The sequence below is a fragment of the Zingiber officinale genome, chromosome 1B (genome assembly GCF_018446385.1).
Source record: "Zingiber officinale cultivar Zhangliang chromosome 1B, Zo_v1.1, whole genome shotgun sequence".
NCBI lineage: Eukaryota > Viridiplantae > Streptophyta > Magnoliopsida > Zingiberales > Zingiberaceae > Zingiber > Zingiber officinale.
Genome location: NC_055986.1, coordinates 97,600,770 through 97,622,579, shown reverse-complemented (window position 1 = coordinate 97,622,579; position 21,810 = coordinate 97,600,770). Strand labels below are relative to the sequence as shown.

At 37.3% G+C, this 21,810-nt stretch overlaps 1 protein-coding gene across 1 annotated transcript; it reads right to left on the bottom strand.

Annotated features, from left to right (window-relative positions):
* Window positions 1-1,344: 1,344 nt before the first annotated feature.
* On the bottom strand, window positions 1,345-19,940 carry LOC121970080 (wall-associated receptor kinase 5-like). The gene is made up of 5 exons (XM_042520496.1): window positions 19,877-19,940; window positions 3,724-4,699; window positions 3,140-3,604; window positions 2,822-2,875; window positions 1,345-2,671 (listed from the first exon to the last, which is right to left on the bottom strand). The coding sequence occupies exons 2-5, from the start codon at window positions 4,688-4,690 to the stop codon at window positions 1,446-1,448; spliced, it is 2,712 nt and encodes a 903-aa protein (XP_042376430.1). The 5' UTR covers window positions 4,691-4,699; window positions 19,877-19,940; the 3' UTR covers window positions 1,345-1,445.
* Window positions 19,941-21,810: the final 1,870 nt, after the last annotated feature.

The following is a 21,810-nucleotide window of genomic DNA, read 5'->3' as shown; positions in this document are numbered from 1 at the left end:
ATTTTTATTATTGTTATTGTTCCAGCCGTGTTGGCTGAGGTATATGTGGCCCTGAGGGCAATGTATAAAGTTTTTGATTGTCACCCGTACAGGGGTGATGTTGTCGAAATTTCTTCTGGCAGGGACTCCCCCGGGGCGTGACAGACTCTTTACCAGTTTACTGGTCACTGCACCAGTCAACTGGTGCCTCAGCCGTCAGACACAGAAACATTCTGTGTCTTGCCCTAGTTAAGTAGTCCATTTACCAGTTGACTAGTAAAATCCTAAACTTAGGGTTTCCTTCCTGAATATATTTCTCTCGCACTGGACCCTCACAACTCACTTAACTCTTCTTTGCAGCTTTAACCTCTTACCTTCAAGCCTCCTTCCTTTGGCTCTCGTCTCTCAAATGCATTCAAGCTTGCGGTTTGTCCCAATACCAACCTTCGTGTATGCCTTAAAGTATGCTTTCCTCGGCTTGTACTTACTACCTTGTCTATAGTCTCTTGAATACTCCATCCTTCACCGGCCCTGAAATCATCAAGCTAAATCATATGTGTATCCTATAAACCAGTGTAACTCAAATACACATATCAAATATAAGGATAAATACAATTTAAATTCTTTGTCCAAACATCTATACTCATGTTCATACCAGACTCTCAAGATTGCTTCCAACGAGTTCTTTTTGATAAAATAGAGAATTTTGAAAAGTAGAAATTGCTTTTAATTTTTATCAACAACTAAATTAAAATTGTATAAATACTAAATGTAAAAATAAAATGTCTGAGGTGCTCATATAACTTCACCTAAAATAACATTGATTGAGAGAGATGGAAGTTTTGCACTGTTTCTTCTTCGACTGAACTGTTTTCCGGCGATCTAACTATCATCAACTACCAAATACAAATATATATAGTTTTATAAAATAATATGTTTTAAAATTGATGCATGATCAGTGTCATAGAGGACACTCACTGAATGACATGAAGTTAAATTGAGTTGAAATAAATCCATCAGGTAAGCATGATTTTATTGTGAAATTCAATCCTTAAACATGAAAAAAAATTTGATCATACGAATCGTCAATCCTTAATCATCTTATCAAGACACAGTAGTTCCAAATACATGCGAACTTGATATTTATGTGATAGAATATTCTTAGAAAAGTTCCAAAAAGCATTCCATATTTTAAAAAAAAAAAAAGAAATTGATACTATTAACAAAATAAAATATTGTAAACACAGTGCAAATTAAAATAATGAAACTACAATCTTGTAGGTAGCAATATATCAACAAACTAGTATTCTAGTTTCATAAACCTAAAACATTCATATAAAGATATAAAGACAAGATAAATTGTAGATTAAACAATATGCATACATCAATGTTTGTAAAATTAATTGTACCAAGTTAAAGATGATAACAAACATAAGCAAATTGCACTTTGCATATACTATACCAAATTAACGAGGGTAATTTTGTGACCACATGACTTCCTTCTCAAAGCTATAATTTCTAGAATTTTCTTGATTTATTTGATCCATCAATTCTGAGGATGAGTAAGATGACATAGTAAGTAACCTTTCAGTTTCCTCATTGCCTTCTGGAATACAAACTTTTTTCTTTTTCATTCGGGCCTTTCTTATGTCTTGTAATTTATACTCAACTTCCTTCATCGTAGGTCTTTCTGCACCTTTTAAACTCAGACATATTTTTATTAAATTACTTATTTCAAGAATCTCATGCTCTGTTCCTTCTTGCAAAACACGATCTTCTACAAGATCATATAGCATGTTCTCTCTTGTTGCTGGAAGGAAATTCATAGTTAGGTTCTGTGGCAATCCACTTTTGGTTGAGTAGGCAGGTTTCTTTCCAGTTAAAATCTCAAGAAGAATAACTCCAAAGCTATAGACATCGCTCTTCTCTGTCAATTGACTAGTTTGATAATATTCCGGATCTAAGTATCCAAAGGTACCATGTATGGCAGTAACAATGTGTGTTTGATTAAGAGGAATAAATCTCGATGCTCCAAAGTCTGATACCTTTGCCCTAAAAGTATCATCTAAAAGAATATTTGATGATTTGACGTCTCTATGAAAAATAGATATAGAAGCAGCTGAATGTAGATAAGCAAGTGCTCCTGCAGATTCTGTGGCAATCCTGAGACGATCATCCCATGATAATTTTGATTCACCTTGTAAAATATGAAGATGATCTGAAAGGGTCCCGTTAGAGACAAATTCATAAATTAATAAAGGAACATCAGTTTCCAAACAACATCCTAATAGCTTGACTATATTCCTATGACTGATCTGAGAAAGAATTGCAACTTCATTTATGAATTGATCAATCTCACTCTTTCTAACAATTTTTGATTTTTTTATGGCAACAATCCGCTGATCTGATAGAATTCCTTTATAAACAGTTCCATGTCCTCCCTTTCCAAGTACTCTAGTTTCATCAAAATTATTTGTTGCCTTTTCCATTTCTTCTAAAGAAAATATATTTATTTTCTCATCAGCATAGTCAGTTGTGAAGATTATCTGTTGAAGTAATAAACCATGATTTTCATGAAAGTTCCTTTGTCTTATTTTCTTTTGATTCCGTGACTTCCATTTTCTTCTTAGGATGACCCATGTTATGCATAAAAGCAAGAAGCCTATTCCAATGCTTGCACCAAGGAGTACCCCTGCATCATATATCAATATAAACTTCTTAATTTCTCTGTCGACTATAATAATTTTTTTCTTGTGATGTTTTTTAAACATATATCTATTCATTCGTTTCATTTTTTGTGTTGTATTTTATTTTAATATTCTACTTAGTTGAGAGGTCTTACCCAATAAAAGAGTCTTCTTTCTGCTCACCAGGTATGCTTCATATTGCGGATCTTCTGATGTTACCAAACATAAAATATGTCAATAATTCTCACATCTAAGTTATACATTATTAACATTTTGATATATATATATATTTTAACAAGCATGGACCATTGTCATATCTAAATGCTTCTAATTAATTTATTATAATGGTGTAAGTAGTATATATGTTGTTTAATATATATCTATCTATCTCTATATATTGTCTTTCACATAGCTAAAAATCACATAGCATACGTATCTTAAACAGAGTGAGAAAGGATGCATTTAATTAATACCTTTACATCCATCCTGGAGGTAAGGATTTCCAATGTAGCCATCTGAGCAGTTGCAACGGTAACCCATATCTTGAATATTTCCTGTGTCATTCACATTTACACATATACTATGTGCATCCATACATGCGAAGGTGGTCGCGTCTTTTTCAGCATCGTTGCAAGATTGGTAGTCTATTACCCAATTTATACTGATCATATTCTCTTTGGAGGAGGTAAAATATGACTGTCTAAATGAGAAATCAAAATAACTAGGAATATTGAACTCCAATTTCCCTTGCAATGAAATTTTACTCACTACATAATAGTCTCCAAATAAGAGAGTTGGAGGATGGGACGTCTCATTGCATGTTAGAGCAAAGCCTTCGCCTCGATAACAACCCTTTTTTAGCCCGAAGGGAAAAGAAATTGTAATATTTCCACATTTGGTTTGACAATCTTTTGCTGGAGTTGATGTAAAATTTTTACCTGTTAACACACTATAACATCAATGAATTTTGCAACATTATATTTATGCATCATTAATTAGTTCAATTTAATTAATTATCATAAATACTTTCACAAGAAATTAAATATAGAATCATCACCTAATTTGCAACCGTCAGGTAGGTAGGGGTTGCCGTCATAATCTAAAGAACATCGACAGTTGTAACCAATGGTTTCATTCCAGTAGAGTGAATCTTCAGGAAAGACATCGGAGCATTCACTTCTGTGACTACGACATGCATAAGTGTCGCTCCTCTTCCTGGCCTCTTTGCATGTGGGATAGTCATTAATATACCAAGCGAGAGTGGCTGTCAATCCAGTTTTGTTCCTATTATTTATAAATTTCTGAAGGTCATCATGACTGCTGGACTCCTCATCGTATATCAAAGCTATGATGCTAGAGGTATTATTGCTGATCATACTATTCTCGTTCTCAGTCTCATTGAGTCGAGTTAACTGAATAGCCCATGAATTTTTGTTTGTTTTCACATCAAACATATCAAATCCACAATATCCATTGTCAGACATAAATATTTGCTTAGTAGTTGAAGTATTTCTTGAGGAGCAGATTGTCGAACAAACACCTATTATACCATTGGTAGACACATCAAGAATATTGGCAGTAGCATTACAACCAGCCACATATAAATTGTTAAAGCTCATAAGCTCGATTGATGTTCTAGAATACATTAAACCTAAGTTAAAAGAGAGAGGCAAATTCTTAAGATCGATGGATGTGGAGTTCATATATGCATCTGCATTTAATGTGACATATGGTGGTTCAATGTAGACTAGACCTTTCTCCATATTAAAATTCCTTACTTGGATAGTGTCATTCCCTAAGAGGAGCCTTGGAGGATCAGAGTCATATGCACAAGTAAGATTAAATTCAACAGTACGATAACAGCCAACGCCAATACCAAAAGGATATTCAATCTTTATATCACCGCATGTTTTGGAACAGTTGGAAAGAGGAAAAATATTTTCATTTTCCGTTGCCCAACTTGTGAAACTCTCCATAGATATCAATAATATGGTTAGTGGCAGCAATAGGTCGGTGAATTTCATTTTGTTGTCCTACAAATCAACAATAAAAGTATAATGATTAATTAAGCAAGTTAAGTGACTAATAAAAAGAAAGCAAACGTATAAAGTATTAACAAGTTTATTATTATAATATATATAGATAGATATAAACCAACTACTCCAAGAGAAAACACTGAATTCATGTACAATAAGAGTCTTACATAATTGATGTTGGAATATATTTATTCTCTTTTTCCCAAAACGGAATAGTCTTGCTCTTGTAATAGAAAATAAAAAAAATTAATTAATTTGATTGGAATATTGGAAAAATAATTATTATAAGAATTGAAATTTGCAATTAATTAATGTTTGAGAAATTAGAGAGAAAAAAAGTTGTTTTTATTTTTTTTTTGAAAAAAAGTCAAATAATAACTTTATCTCATCTTCTCACTAATTCATAAGTGATTATATTAATCCAAACAAAAAGCCAGATCGGGTTAATTCAAATAATTTTTTTCAACTATTTTTATAGCTGCGACACTTTGAATAAGTGGCTAGCATGAGATATCCAATCTTTCGGAACAATTAATTCTAAGAATGATCGATTTAATTAAACAAAAATTTCTCACATATGATATAAATTTAGAAGTGCTGGCAACAGACAGTCTAGCAATTCAACATCTCAGATTTGTTATCCCATTAAAAAAAAATATCTTACAATATATCGTAACTGGAAAAAAAATTGTAGATACTTAGAAGACTACATGTGGCAAAAAGGCGATTCACTCGTCCCAGCGCCCCCGCTAATCCGTCCCTAGGCCAACACGGAGGAGATAAATCACGCATGGCTACAGCCATTAGTGCAAATGGTTAAGACATGAGGGAGGTTATGTTCGGTCATGCTGAGTTTCGACCCCAAGACCTCATGTGACAATACCCCATGTCTTAACCATCGTACTGCCCCGAAAGAACTACTTAGAAGACTAAATGGATACACTACTGAGGGATAATTAACTCTTCCACTCTCTTTCAATCATATACTTGTGTTCATTTCTCTCTGAACAATTAAGATTTTAATAGGGGAGATGATACGATTTTCTTAATATATTAAGTCCATATCAATTTAATTGGTCTATTTCAATCACCAACTCAATTCAATTAGCTAGACCCATCAAGTCAGTTAGCAAATATAGAGAGAGGTTTATCATCACGTGAGTCGATTTGTCTATCTTAACCAATCATTAAATGAGTTTGAAAACTCATTAATTTGATATGTCCAGTTATAAGTCTAAAAAATCTTAAGACTTCACTCAAATAATTAAGTATACATATTATACGTGAAATCTTTAGTTTAACAGAAGAAATTGTTACCCATGTATTCATGATTTAATTCCTAACTATGATTTATTTGTAGGGATTTTTCCTCCAAATTCAATATGCAAAAGGCCCAAGAAAGGTGATAAAAGCTTGTTTACAAAATTTTCGTGCAAATTGATATATTTTTTTTAATTTAGATATCTAGTTCTTCGAAATGATTGATCCTAAAATTAATTGAAGATCCTATGAAAATTTTCCATTAATAACTAGAATAAATTTAAAAATATAAATGGTTCCTCACCCTACAGTCAATGTTCTAAATTTTTTATCCCAATAAAAAAAAATTTACAGGTGCACTTAAAAATCAAACCATAAATATTTAAAAATTGATAGTGTTTCTACTACTGCACCGTACCCTGGGCGAAATTGATTTCTTCATTGAGTCTTCATTATGAATACGATGCTACATCCTTAATTTCCACACAAGAATAGTCACATGTTCTTCTTATAGTTTAGTTTGGTAGAGTTTTACTGACTTGTAACTAATACAATTTAGAAAATATGGTTGTGATTAAAAGACCAAGAGAGATGATAAAACTTGTGTACAGAGATTTTCATGCAAATTGATTTCTTTATTGACTCTTCATTATGATATGCTGATACATTCTTAATTTTCCACACAAGAATATTCATGTTTTTATGATATATTGTTAGTAGTCATTTATGATGGTGCAATTGACCTTGAGGTTGATGAAGTTGATCAAATTCGAGTTAGATAATTTTGATATTTGACTAATATAGTAGAGTGTGATCAATATGGTAGATGTCGACCAATATGATGTTTGTTCAATATGGTAAAGTGAGACATCAATTAGGTCAAAGTTGACCGGATACTTGATAATATTTAAAGTTCAATGTGCCATTGGCACGAGACGCGAGAAAAATCCAAGTAAATCACGATTGATTGAACACAGTGATTGAAAGATTAATGGGAAGTTGACATAAGGGGAGAAAAGTCTAGGCGGATCACGGTTAAATGAACACCTAATAATTGAAAGTCCAACGAATAATTGATAAGAGAAAAGTCTAAGTGGGACACGATTAATTGGACATCTAGTGATCAAAAAACTAATGGGAAGTTGACAAAAGGGGAGGAAAATCAAGGTGGGTCATGGTTAACTGGATATTTAGTAATCAAAAATATAATAGAGAGTTGGCAAAGTTTATTTGGTCTTGGTGAAGTGTATTTGTTGATAAGAATTACCATTGATTAGTTAGATATAAAGTTAGAGTGAAACATTGAAATTTTCAGTGGTTTCTAACTTTGTATCATTCTTTTAAAATAAAATGTATTTTCATAAAAAATTATTTTCCCCTGAAATTATTTAACATAAGTAATGTCTATATAAAATTTTATGATTTTTTTAAAAATTGAATTACTTATGTATTTTTCAAATTCGATCTGAAAATTTAAATTTTAGAATTTTAGCCCACCAATCGATTGACGTCAATTACCAATCAATTAGTAACTATATTTTTAGCTGAAATGAGTTTACTTTAGCCATTAAATCTCATTTTTAGGGTACCTAACTATCCCTAACCCTATGATATGCTTGGATATGTATTTAAAGGAGATTTTCTTGATGAAAATATGAAAAGAGATAGTAAAGGGAGAATAAGGAGGATTTGAGAAGGAAAATTGGATTCAAGATTAAATTTTTAACCTCATAACTTATATTTTGAAATTTTCTAAGGGTTAGGAACTCAAAATTATTATTGGTACAATGGTTGAAGTTGAAGCATGCTTTGAAGGGAAAGTCTACCTTAAAGGTATGAATTAGAAATAAAAGGATGGGATTTAAAGGATTGAGAAGAAGGGCAATGGGTGTATACTCAAGGTTGAGCTTTGAAGACAATGGGAGGTAGGGAACATCTATTGTATTGTTGGAAGGTTAAGATGAATGAAATTTCGGAAGAAATTTTTGAAACTCTCATTCATGCTTTGATATGAGAAGAAGAAAGTTGGACTAATGAGTTAGTCTAACTTAAACATATTATCAAATATAAAAAAGGGAGATATTGTTAGTACAATCGACCTTTGGTCAAGGTTGATCAGGTTGACCAAGCTCAGGTTGACTCAAGTTTGGGTTTCAATGTTTGATCAATATGTAAGTAAGAAGTCAAGTAGGTCAAAATTGACTAGATACTTGATTAGAAGAGGAAATTTCAAGTGGGTCAAAGAGGACCGGACACTTGATGATTGAAAGTCTAATAGAAAGTTGGCAAAAGGGAAGTCCAAATGGATTAAGGAGGACCGGACACTTAGTGGTCAAAAGTCCAATGGAAAATTGATAAAAGGAAAGTTCAAGTGGATCAAGAAGGACCAGACACTTGATGATCGAAAGTCCAACAGAAAGTTGGCAAGAGGAAAGTCTCAATAGATCAAGGTTGATCGGATATTAGGCAACGGAAAGTTCCAACATGTCAAGGTTGATTGGATATTTTGAAACGAGAAGTCCCAATCGATCATGAATGATTAGATATTGGGAAGAGGAAGTCCTAGTAGGTTGATATCAACCGGATACCAGGCAAGATACGAATTTAGCCTTGAAAAGGCTGAAATCAGGGTTAACAATCGATTGACGGGAAGTGGCAATCGATTGATAGGAAGTGACAATCAATTGGAGGAATCAATTGGATGTTAAGTAATTGATTAACAGCTTATTCCCAATGAACAAAAGGCCTCAGAATTGATTGGGGCAATCGATTGGAGGCTAAGCAATTGATTTACAACTTATTCCCAACGAATAGAAGGTCTCAGAATTGATTGGAGCAATTGGAGGCTAAGCAATCGATTGGTGTGACTCACCAATTGATTGGTAGGGTAAAAATGATTCATTCTAGAGGTTTAAATAGTCAGATCTAACATAGTAATCAATTGGGAGTAAGGTCAATCAATTGGAAGGAATATTTTAACTTGATTATAACCCCTAGAAATGGTTGTCAACCGGATGCTCTTCGAGTGTGCACGCTCCTCAAAACATATCTAGAAATGGTCATGTCAGAAAAGTACGTCTGACGCCATACCGCAACCGCCCGAGCATATCTTTAACGTGACAGTGGAAACTTCCACCGTACGATTCTCTGTCTACTCCAGCCGTTGACCCTGCTATCTGTCTCCTTTGTCCTTTTTTGCGTCTTGTCCATTCCCGGGTCCGCCCAGCCACCCAGGTGGTCGAACATTTAGGCGTGCCGAACCGAATGGGGGGACCCCCTAGTTGCTCAGACGGGCATACGTTCTCTAGTTGGTCTAAAACTCAGCCGAGCGGACTAGCCGCTCGGCGCAGCTATTCCTTGGTGGGCAGATTGAGCGTCGGAAGCCCGACCCCTGGTCGAGCTATATTCGCGCCGGCTCCGACGACTCCTGGCCGATCGGACGTTATACCTCTTCGCTCGGCGAAATCTTTAGGTTGGTCATGACCTCCACGCATCGTTGACTGTTGCCCATGTGAGCCCCTCCCTACGCTTACCACCGGATCATGTGCCTCCCCCTTGACCCGGGGTCCTCTAGGATGTTGATGAATGGCTTGAGGCCGCCGCTCGGCCGGTGCGGTTGACTCTGTTGGTGTTTCCTTCTTACGAGCCGCTTGCGCCTCCTCCACGTTGATGTATTCGCTTGCCTTTTTCAACATATGGTCATAATCACGTGGCGGCTTCCTGATGAGCGAGCGGAAGAAGTCGTCATCCATCAGCCCTGGGTGAAAGCGTGCATCATGGTCTCGGATGAGATTGCGGGAATATCCAGGGCGGCCTGGTTGAATCGATAGATGTACGCTCGGAGAGTCTCTCTGGCCCCTGCTTCATAGAGAACAGACTGACGCTGATTTTTTTGTAGCGCCTGCTGCTCGCAAAGTGGTGGAGGAAAACCGTTCGGAAATCCTTGAAACTCCAAATCGACCCGTCCGGCAGCCTCCAGAACCAACGTTGTGCGGAGCCGGACAGAGTGGTGAGGAAGACCCTACATTTTACGGAGTGTATTGATGAAGAGTGGCAGTGTTGTTGAACTTACCGAGGTGGTCATCCGGGTCAGTTGTACCATTATACTCTCCGATTGCTAGAGCTTTGGGAGCGGGTCTTGTAGAATCACCTCAAAGAACTGGCGATTGATCCGCTCGGGAGATGACTCGGATCGAGGCACCTTTCCTTTCCTAGCGTTCCGCACGGGCGCTTCATCGGATGATCCTTGGTTAGCTTGGGCCAACTCGGATGGAGTCTGGAACAGGGCTCGATGGAAGGGAATAGGGGCAGCGGGTGCTTCTCCTGGCGTGCCGGTCTGCCCTTTATTCTGCGCCCACGTGGAAAATTACTCCGGTCGGTCTTCTGGTGCCGTTCGGCCTCCTGATGCTGAGGTGGCCTGCTGTGCCAATCGCTCGGCGTGAGTCTTTTGCTGCTGCTCCACTATCTTCGCTGCTCGCGCCTAGATGAGCGCGTCGAGCTCATCTTGGGAGAGCGTCACGGTATGTTGACGTCCAGCTTCTTCCATCTTCTCCGCTCGGATTCAGGTGTGTTTCCCACAGACGGCGCCAATCACCAAGTAAGATCAAGGAATTGTGTATGTGACATCAAAGTTGATTGAAGTTTCTGCTCCGCATTCAACGACGAGCACAAAGTGAAGAAGAAAAGCGATCGAAGCTATGCGACCTCCTCTAGCTCGCACGGGTCCTAACAACAACAACCCTAGCTATACAAGAGGTTTTCAAGGAAGTTTGAAGAGACCGATTCTTGGGGATTTGAGAACGAAATATGTGGCATTTTGGGCCAACAAAAGACATTCCAAAGTACCAAGAAAGCATCTAAGGCGAGATCCGTGTAAAATTGTTTACTTTTATTGTATTTGATTTCATATTGTGTATTCTTATTATATTGTTTATAAGAACATGATTGTAAGAGACTTCTCGACCTCCGAAAAGTATTTGAGAAGGAAAAAGTTATATAGTAGTGGCAGTTCGTTAGAACTAAGTTTTAGATCAACCTTAGGAGGTTGTGAACCAAGTGTTGGAGCAATCCCAATGGTCCGTGCGACCATGTGTTTTGATGTTTGGGCAAAGGGTTTAAGTTAGGTTCACCCTTGTATTTGATATGTGTATTTGAGTTGTGCAGGTTTGCAGGATACACATATGACTCAGGTTGATGGCTTCAGGTCCGGTGAAGGATGGAGCATCCGAGGGACCGTGGACAAGGTAGCGAGGACAAGGGCCGATGGAAGCGACTTCGAGGCATACGCGAAGGATGACATTGAGGACGAGCCGCAGGCTTGAATGCATCCGAGGGACGAGAGCCAAAGGAAGTAGGCTTGAAGGCAAAAGTCAAAGCTGCAAAGGAAGAATCAAGTGAGTCATAAGGGTGAGGGTACGAGTGCACGAGAGATTGTACTCGGAGTAAAATCCTAGTTTTTAGGGTTTTCTTGTAGCGCCATCGTAGCGCCATCTTGTAGCAAGATCTTATGTGATCGCATGTTTTAGCGATCGTGCGATCGGCCGATCGTGGCGTGAGCAGAATGTGTGGAATCGAGCCGTTGGGATGTAACGGTCGAATTTCCAGAGGCGATCGCATGTTTTAGCAATGATCGGTAGGCGGGTTTTCAACCGTGGCCTATAAAACCAAAGCTTGGGAGCTTGGTTTGAGTTGACGAAATAGAGGTGGTTAATCTCTATTAGTAGTCTACCTGTGCCCTAGCGTCAAAGGAGCTCTTGTGAGGGTTGTGGTGAGGTTTCTCCACCCACAAGGAGGTTTGAGCTAGCCGGAAGTTTTCTGGGGAGTAATCCACCAAAGGATCGGGATCGTCCACCTTACGGACAGCCGTAGAGTAGGAGCCCTAATCTCCGAACCACGTTAAACAACGTGTTAGCTTGGTTTGCATTTCTTATTCTTGTCTTAAGCTTTCTTTGTATTCATATTTGTAGTTAGTATTAGATTTCCGCCGCGCATACTAACAATAGTGTAGAAAGCGATTATTTGGGGGTGCCGTCTATCCAACCCCCCTTCAAGCCGGTCGTCCGATCCCTTACAAGTGGTATCAGAGCGAGGACGCTCTCCGTTGGACTAACCGCCAAGGAAGCACAAGATGACCGGCTTGATAGATCCGCCAAAGTTCGAAGGAGGAAGCTTATGGGACATCACCTTTTGGATGGTGAAGATGAAGAACTTCTTCGAGACGGATTGGGACACAATGATGGTGGTGGAAGAGCCATTTGAAGTCCCTAAAGACAAGAAAGGAAAGAAGCTCCGACCACGACATTGGACGGAGGAGAAAATCTCACGATCAAAGGCAAATTCAAAGGTAATATCAATTTTAATTGATATGTTGCCTAATAATGTTGTGAGTCTTGTAGGTAAATATGAGAATGCCCATGAATTATGGAGCAAAGTGAAGAAACTTCCATGGGAGGAACTTTCGCCTACACAAGAAGAAGAAGAAGAAAAATCCGAAGATAGTGATGAAGTGGTCCAAGAGGAGAAGAAGGACCAATCGGATGTGGAGCCCAAGAAGTTAGGCTTAGTAGCTCAAGAAGAGGAGGTGGAACAAACGGAAGTTGAGTCACACTCAATATCCGAGGAGGAGAAGAAAGATGAGGTATCATCTACATCCTCAAGAATTGAAGAAGATTCCAAGACAAGTGAAGAAGATGAAGTCTTGGAAGTCAACATAGCAAGCACCTCCACCGAAGTGAAGTCAAAGAACAACATAATTTGCTTCAGATGCAATGAGAAGGGACACTACAAGAGTAGGTGTCCAATGGGTAAGAAGAAGGTATCTCCTAAACTCAATTCAATTCCTTTAGAATCTAATTTGAGTTATAGGAAGAAGAAGGAGAGGAAGCACATTACATGCTTCACGTGTGGGGAGAAGGGACACTACCACACCAAATGCCCCAAGAAGAGGGAAATCAAGAAGCTTACACATTTAAAGAAATGGGAGAAGAAGAAGAGGCGCTTGAGTCAAGGGGGAGCTTCAAGGGTAAGGGAGGTATACCCTAGTTTGAATTGTAATTCAAGTTTAAATTCTTATACTCCCATGCATGCTAGGAATAATTCTTATTATTTACCCATGCAAAATTTTAGTTTTAGATATCATGATAGGAATAGGGTGAATGTAGATCAAAACCCTAGGAGACCCATTCATGAAAAATCTAGAAATGGTAGACCTAAGGAGACCCAAGGCATTAATCCCAAGAAGAGGAGACACATGCCTAAAAAGGGTAGGTCTAGGAATGTCCAAGGTGGACATGTTGACTCTAGGGTTAGGAACTTAGAAAGGGAAAATCAAGGTTTGAAGTCAAAGCTTGATAATTTGGAGAAATTCCTTAAGAGATTCACTATTGGATCTAAGGGATTAAATATGGTGTTGGGTAGTCAAAGACCCAACAATGATAGATCGGGCTTGGGATACCGATCTAGTCCCTCCAAGGTTAAAAGAAGACCATGTGCTAGGGTGGCACATGATAAGTGCAAGGGAGAGTCATCCAAGGCCAATAAAAAGAAATATGCTAGGGTTGCATATGATTATGGCAAGGATGATATGTCCAAGGTCAAGAAGATAAGGAGATCTTCTAAGGGACATCATTGTGGTTTGGTCACAATAGATGAGTCACCTAGGGAGGTGACTAAGGTAAAGAGCTCTAGGGGGAGCTCCAAGAGTCAATTTGGGACCCATGGCCAATGGATCTCAGGTGGGTTCTACTTGGGGGTCTAGAGGAGCCATGGAGTGTGCCAAGTGGTTTAGAGACGGACTTGAGTCTCAAACACGGGGACTTGGCACACATGGTTTGTATTTCATGCAAGAAATATGACAATTGGGGTCATATAGCATGATAATTGGTTTTGGATGTATAGATGCCATATAAATCAATGCTAGGGATGCATTATGGGTTAGTATGGGCAAATACATCAAGAGGAAGCCAAAATTAGGACTTTAGGTCAAGGTTCAATTGAACTTTTTAGCTAGTTTTGTGTTTTGTGTCAATCTTGGGATTGATGATAGATATATTTTTGAATGTATTTTTCCCAAGTAGATATTGATATAATAGACCTCTCCACAAAATTTGGGGATTTTTGGAGGTCTGTGGAATTTTTGGCGCATTTCTGAAGTTGGCCAGAAAAGGCTGATTTTTTCATGAATAGTGTACCAGTCGACTGGTACAGTTACCAGTCGACTGGTAACACTGTTCACGAGCACAGAATGTCTCTGTAAGCTCGTTTTCATGGGGTCAGTCGACTGGTACTTCTTGCAGTCGACTGATACCAGTCTGAAAGTGTTTTCAGCACTAGTTTTTGACCGGGTCAGCTCATATAGATGTATGGGATCCATGGGTGATACATACATGAGTTTAGGGTCATTTGGATGACAAGTTTTCAATAATTGGGATATTGTTGGAGAACTTTTTGGATGTTAGGCAAAGGGAGAGAAGTAATGTTTAGTTAGGAAAACCTGAAAGTACCTTTGTGTAGGGGGAGCCTTGGGATAGGTTCTTAAAAAGCCCGTTGTAAAAATCCTAGCTCAATGGAGAGCTTAGGTAAAGGGGGAGCCTTGGGATAGGTCCTTAAAAAGCCTTATGTAGAAAATCCTAGCTCAATGGGAGCTTAGGTGTAGGGGGAGCCTTGGGATAGGTTCTTAAAAAGCCCTGTGCATTGTTTCGGCGGTTACCAAGTGTGTAACCTTGACAACGTAAGTCCATTCGGCGTTGTAAGTCCAAGTGTGTAGCCTTGGCATCGTAAGTCCATTCGGCGGTGTAAGTCCAAGTGTGTAGCCTTGGCAACGTAAGTCCATTTATTTTAGCATGTTTATTTGCTATATGTTTTCCCTAACTTAAACGTATTGCCAAACACCAAAAAGGGGGAGATTGTTGGAGCAATCCCAATGGTCCGTGCGACCATGTGTTTTGGTGTTTGGGCAAAGGGTTTAAGTTAGGTTCACCCTTGTATTTGATATGTGTATTTGAGTTGTGCAGGTTTGCAGGATACACATATGACTCAGGTTGATGGCTTCAGGTCCGGTGAAAGATGGAGCATCCGAGGGACCGTGGACAAGGCAGCGAGGACAAGGGCCGATGGAAGTGACTTCGAGGCATACGCGAAGGATGACATTGAGGACGAGCCGCAGGCTTGAATGCATCCGAGGGACGAGAGCCAAAGGAAGTAGGCTTGAAGGCAAAAGGTCAAAGCTGCAAAGGAAGAATCAAGTGAGTCATAAGGGTGAGGGTACGAGTGCACGAGAGATTGTACTCGGAGTAAAATCCTAGTTTTTAGGGTTTTACTGTAGCAGTACCGTAGCGCTACTGTAGCAGTACTGTAGCAGTTGACTGCATGTTTTAGCAGTCGACTGGTGCAGTCGACTGGGGCAGTCGACACGGTCGAATTTCCACAGAGGGCAGTCGACTGCATGTTTTAGCAGTCGACTGGTAGGCGGGGTTTTCCAACCCGTGGCCTATAAAATCAAAGCTTGGGAGCTTGGTTTGAGTTGACGAAATAGAGGTGGTTAATCTCTATTAGTAGTCTACCTGTGCCCTAGCGTCAAAGGAGCTCTTGTGAGGGTTGTGGTGAGGTTTCTCCACCCACAAGGAGGTTTGAGCTAGCCGGAAGTTTTCCGGGGAGTAATCCACCGAAGGATCGGGATCGTCCACCTTACGGACAGCCGTGGAGTAGGAGCTCTAATCTCCGAACCACGCTAAACAACGTGTTAGCTTGGTTTGCATTTCTTATTTTTGTCTTAAGCTTTCTTTGTATTCATATTTGTAGTTAGTATTAGATTTCCGCCGTGCATACTAACAATAGTGTAGAAAGCGATTATTTGAGGGTGCCGTCTATCCAACCCCCCTTCAAGTCGGTCATCCGATCCCTTACACCAAGTAAATAGACCATGTTTGTGTTGTGTTATCGATTTATTTCAAATATCTGTTGCACAATTTATCGATGTGAAAGGAGTTATTCACCCTCTCCCTTAGCTCGAACCGGTCCCAACAACCTTGACGTTAATACTCTTATCATAGGAATAAACTTACTCTAAGGAGTGTTTCGATAACTAATTAAAAAGGTGTGTCGAGAATATGAACGGATAAGATCCATGTCGCTATATTAAACTCCATCCGTTCAAACTTTTGACTCATGGTCGACCTGACCGATCGGACTTAGATATTGGATCAACACCGTTGATCTCCACATAGTTTACCTTTGGGACTAATAAATTAAATGGAATGCAATAGAAAGAAGTAAAAATAAAAATTGAATGAAACATGGGCGAATATTCTATTCCTTTATTATTTAGTTGTAATAGCAGAATGATATGACTAATGGAATGCTCTAATTGATATTTAACTCTTTTATTTCTCTAATTTTGTCACCTAATTTGACTTACATCATTAAGGGTGCCTAATCAATCTCATTTGATCGTTCCAGCATGCTTACTCAACCCATCATATGCAATCAATCAATTTGCCTTGCTTATTAGATTAGATTGGCTCTCCCAACCTATTCAGTTCACTTAGCTTGTTTGACTAATTGATTCATCTGACCCAATTAATACATCTAACTTGTGCAACCAGACTGGCTCACTCGACTCAATTATATCACTTAGTTTACTTGACTAAAACATCTCACTTGACTTAATCACCTAGCTTGACTATCCATTTGATTTTTGCCCCGCTTTGCCAGTTGAGATAATTAATATATTTACTTCAATTACAATTTTAAATAAATATTATGTTTCATAAAGGTGTAATAAACTTTTCTCATTCAAAATAGTAAAAAAAATTAATTATTCTTTAAATAAACTATCTCCCCTCAACTTATTTATTCTAATAGTGGAATGAAATGAGTCATACTCATTGCATTCAAATTATGCATATTAAATGTATCCTTTTGCCATTTTTACTCTGAGGTGAATCGAGTAAGAAAAGAAATCTAAAGTAGGAAAAAAATCTCTAAAAAAACAGTGATAAGAAAAGCATCCTAAGTAGGAAAAAACAAAGAATTGAGAAAAAAAAAATATATTAGATAAAAATTCACAGCCACGGAGGACTGCATGTGACCGTTGCATAGGAAAAATTTCATCCCACCTGTACATGTAATATCATAGTTTATAGAATTATGATACTACACAGAATTGATTTAGAGTCATGATCTAATTAATCAGAATTAGATCGTAGAATCGTACGTACGATCTTACCAAAAATCATTAAAATTTTATCGTACATTATTAATAATTAGAAAAAATACTTAAAAAACTCATTTACACATATATAGATAACTAATTTATATATATATATATATACAATAATTTATACTCAACACCTCATATTACATTACTATATGTATAAATTTAAATTAATTTGTAATTTAACTATCATTCTCATATAGTAATAATATTTATATTTTCATATCATAAAATAAAATAATATAAAATTTCTATTAACACAATAATAATAACACATTCAATATTAAAAATATTTCCTTGATTTATAAGATAATTCAATTTAAAGGCCAACAAAACATCTAACGTATATAACAGAACTTATTAAATCCTTTGATTCAAATATGAACGTCGGAAATAATCTTTTAAAGGCTGGTTGATGTCACACAATACTAAACAATAGACATCCAAAAACTCATTATTTTGAGAAAAAGAAATAATAGAATATTATTGATAAAAAACTAACTCAAAAATAATTAAACATATGTTTAAATAATTTAAAACCCTGATAAAATGAAAAAAATAATAAAAAAAGATAAAATCTTCTGAACATTCGAAAAGAATTTAAATAATATTTTTTAAATTTGAAATAGGATGGTTAATGATAAACTTTATAATTTATTAAAGATATCTGAACGAGCTATTTGATATATTATAGGTCCTGTGATTCAATCTGAGTCAAAAGTTATGACCTCTTAAAGCTTTACGACTGTTTTATCCCGGGTAGCTTCTGGAGTATGCAAACTGATCGTCGAGGCTAGTGTTCGACACTATCTCCGTAAACGATATTGCTCCGCTACGGTGCTTAACGGATTATTGCAATTCGTTCCCAAGATACAACGACGACGAACGTCTCGGAATCGTAGCACTCCGACTTCCGAGACCAGCGAACCTTCTAGTAGACTTCTTGGACTCTTGAATGCACAAGATGAGATGAATGCTTGAGGAAGAGAAGAGAGGATTGAGTAAATATTCCATCATCTGGAGGGTTCTATTTATACTGAAAGAAGAGGTTGAGTGTCTTTTGGGTGAGTGGATGTGTTCTTTGGGCTGGATCGATCTAGATCATCCATTCTGAAGGGTTGTAACCCTTCTCCAAGCCCACTTCAATCTCATCCATCAGATCTGAGGAGTTGTGACCCTCAGATCCCACCTATTGTCATCGGCCATCGGATCTGGATCCATTGATTCGATACTTCAGATCAAGTCTCATCCCAAGCCGTCAGATCGTTACTCTTTGCGATCCAACGCTCTAGATCGCATCACAAGCGATCCATCATACATATTTGATCAACGTTGATCAACGGTAGCCATCCATTCCCTAAGTCAACTGTCCAGTCATCTCCCTTTGCCCACGAGGATGCCGCATAGGTGCTGTCACGTTAGGTACGAGCTTGACACGTCACCCGAGTGCCACGTAGGCACTGCAATGTCACCTGGAGCATAAATTTAAGCTCGTCGCGTCAACTGTCCAGTCATCTCCCTTTGCCCACGAGGATGCCGCATAGGTGCTGTCACGTTAGGTACGAGCCTGACACGTCACCCGAGTGCCACGTAGGCACTGCAATGTCACCTGGAGAAGTGCAAAGTGCGTCTAGAAAGCGCCCATTGCGCACGTAGCGGGTGGCGGGCTCACAGGTGCGAGCACCTGCTCGCCCTGGGCTAAGGAAGCACATGTCCTTTTATTTTTGTGTTAACTCCATTAATACATCTTCATTAATAAGTAGAGAATATACATCGAGAATTTCCAATGTGGGACTATTCTCCCATGCACTTTATTAATGAATAATAAATGTTATTTTGGGCCGACTTTAAACATTAATTTCTCATTCACCCTTAATCGGTTTTGAGCAAATTAATAGTCTAAATCTATCTACGTGAATCGTAGATTTCAATTTTGAAGTCAATTATGACTTTCAATAATTGATGGTTTCCTTCCTCAAAATCATTTTGGTCCATTTAAGGCCCTAATATCCAACAAAAGCTTCAACCGATCTTGCTCTGATCCTGTTTCGATTCTACCGATTTTATTCCGATCCTACCGATCCTACTACGATCCTACTACAAAAATCGATTCTGTACAATCCTGTATCGATTTTGAATTGTCGAATTGTAGGATCGTATGATCTTATGATCCAACCCATAATTTTGCAAACTATGGGTAATACCTACAGCTCTCACATTGAGATGGTGGCCCACTGACCAAGTGTGGGTCCCACCATCCCGATGTAAGACTTGTACAGATAGGATCAAATCAACAATTACATAGAGCTGTGTGAGGCGATCGTGCAGAGTTGATAGAGCCCTAGCGGTTGCTGCACAGAGCCACATAAGACGGTCACACATGACCGCTCACAACGGCCGCGTGAGATGGCCCGAGCAAGAAGGGAGATGGCCTACAGAAGGCTGTCACGTAGGGCCCCCAAGTCGCAAGGAAAGAAAAATGGATGAGAAAGGGAAAATCATTCTATCCTATTTGAGTGGATACAAAATATAAAAAAAAGTAATCAGTAGATGAATTCTTAAATTTATATGTCTATTATTTTATAACATATAAACAATGAAAAAGATAAATAATTCATTCTATTTTATGAAATAGATTCCGAAAAACTTTTCCTCACCAAACAATAGTTCATTTAAATAGGGAGTAAGGAGAAAGTACTTACCTTTTCCTAATTTAGGTATCAAACTTGGTAGCCAATTCACTTGGTTGATTACGTCCTATTTCTCTTATGACTTCTCTAACAAAAATACAATCATCGAAGTCTTTATATAGACAAAGTGTTGTGCTCTATGAAATTAACATAGACCACAGAATAATAATAATTATGCATTTTAGAATAATAATAGTTTATTAGTAGTAGACTTGACTTCAGAAAATGGTACGATCACTGTCACTTTAATGAAAGAAATTAACACCATTCTTTACAAGTTAATTTTCTTTATTGACTTGTCATATCCTTATTGTAGTCTTAAACGCGTTGTGAATAATTGAAAAATTATTTGCTGGAATTCCAACCATCTAGTTTTCATCTGCAGTACGTAGTAGTCAATCATTCGCTGTTTTCCACCGAAGAAAAGTCCGATATTATTCTCGTGCTTGTTAGGTACAGTTGACTGATTTGTGAACCAATAAAATTTAGTAAATATAGTTTAAAATTAATTATATCTTACTTATTTAATTAAGAAGGTTAACTTTAAAATTAGTTTGAGTAATTTTAAAATTAGTTTAAGGTTAACCGATATTATTCCACTCATAATTAGTTTGAGTAAACTTTAAAATGGAATTAGGTTGATGTCTTTTGTTTTCTTTTCCCACTGAAATTATTAGTATTTTTTTTTATTATTTTTATATAAAAAATATAAATTATCATATTTCTCTTTAATCTCACATCTTAGTATTGATAATACTACGAGCGAAGAAACTTCTATAAATAACTTGGACCAGTAATATTAGAAAATATACATTTCTCGATCTTTTAACTAAGATAAAGTGTAGTACTTAAGGATGATGACAATGGATTGGATTCGGATATGATTCTATATCTTCCATCCTCGTACCCATCAGGTATAGAATATCTGATAAATATACTAATATCTATTAGAGGATCAATATCTTCTATACTTATAAGTTTTCTTCTTTCTATCCAATTATTTCACACACACTAGCTGAGTAGGTTCAGATAGTGACGCCACAAGTAAGATCGATCTTACCCACTTAGGCTCTATGCCTCCATTACTAATTATCATTGTCTAAGAGGTAGAGTCGTGATAACAAGTTTTACGATGGTAGACAGATGTATAGATTCCTAAATAACTAGAGTTTAATTCTCACGCAGTGTAAATAAACATATGCAATACTCAAATCAGATCCGTCACGTTCATGTTAATGAAAAATAAAAGAACATAATTCTCACACAGTGTAAATAAACACATGCAATACTAAATAGTATAAACCTATTTTCTCACGCAGTGTGATATTGGACCATTCCCCGCAGCCCATATGAGCTTTCCGGATTTATCTGGTGAACAAATTTTGTAAAACCAGATCCGTCACGTTCATGTTAATGAAAAATAAAAAATATTTGAACATGTGGACCTATTAAAATGGTAGCAGTTTTTGTACAATAACTAATTTCACATGGAAATTCTTGTAAATTAATTTAGCTGTTGACTCTTCATACTCATTAATCAATTGTATTTGTTTTCATAATAAAAAAAATCAGTTGTATTTGTGAGTATGAACGATCGATATATCCATGATTTTCAAAGTTCAACAGAAGAATTGTCAAATGTTGTTAGTTTTGTAGAGTTGACTGACTTATGAGTTAATGCAATTTAGAAAACGTAGTTAACGAAGCTAATGCTTTCATTTTCTTCACCACTATCAATCCAATCGTTATATTTGACTGACTTATCTTTTTTTTTTTGTTATATTTGACTGACTTATATTGCACCCCACCAGAACTTAAGGTCTACTTGATTGTATTTTAATTAGTCTTAGATGGGAGTGAAATGTTTGAGATAATCTTCTTGTTCATAATATTTATTATGATTCATTACTTTGAGTAAGAAAATTAAAGTTATTCATGAATTATTG

Bases quoted from the DNA above. Each gene is read 5' to 3' on its own strand.
- LOC121970080 (XM_042520496.1), bottom strand. From the start codon at position 4,690: ATGAAATTCACCGACCTATTGCTGCCACTAACCATATTATTGATATCT. The intron at 2,876-3,139 runs GTATTAATTAAA...TGGTAACATCAG, and splicing joins CCTCCAGGATGGATGTAAAG to AAGATCCGCAATATGAAGCA. The intron at 2,672-2,821 runs GTAAGACCTCTC...TATATGATGCAG, and splicing joins AAAGAAGACTCTTTTATTGG to GGGTACTCCTTGGTGCAAGC.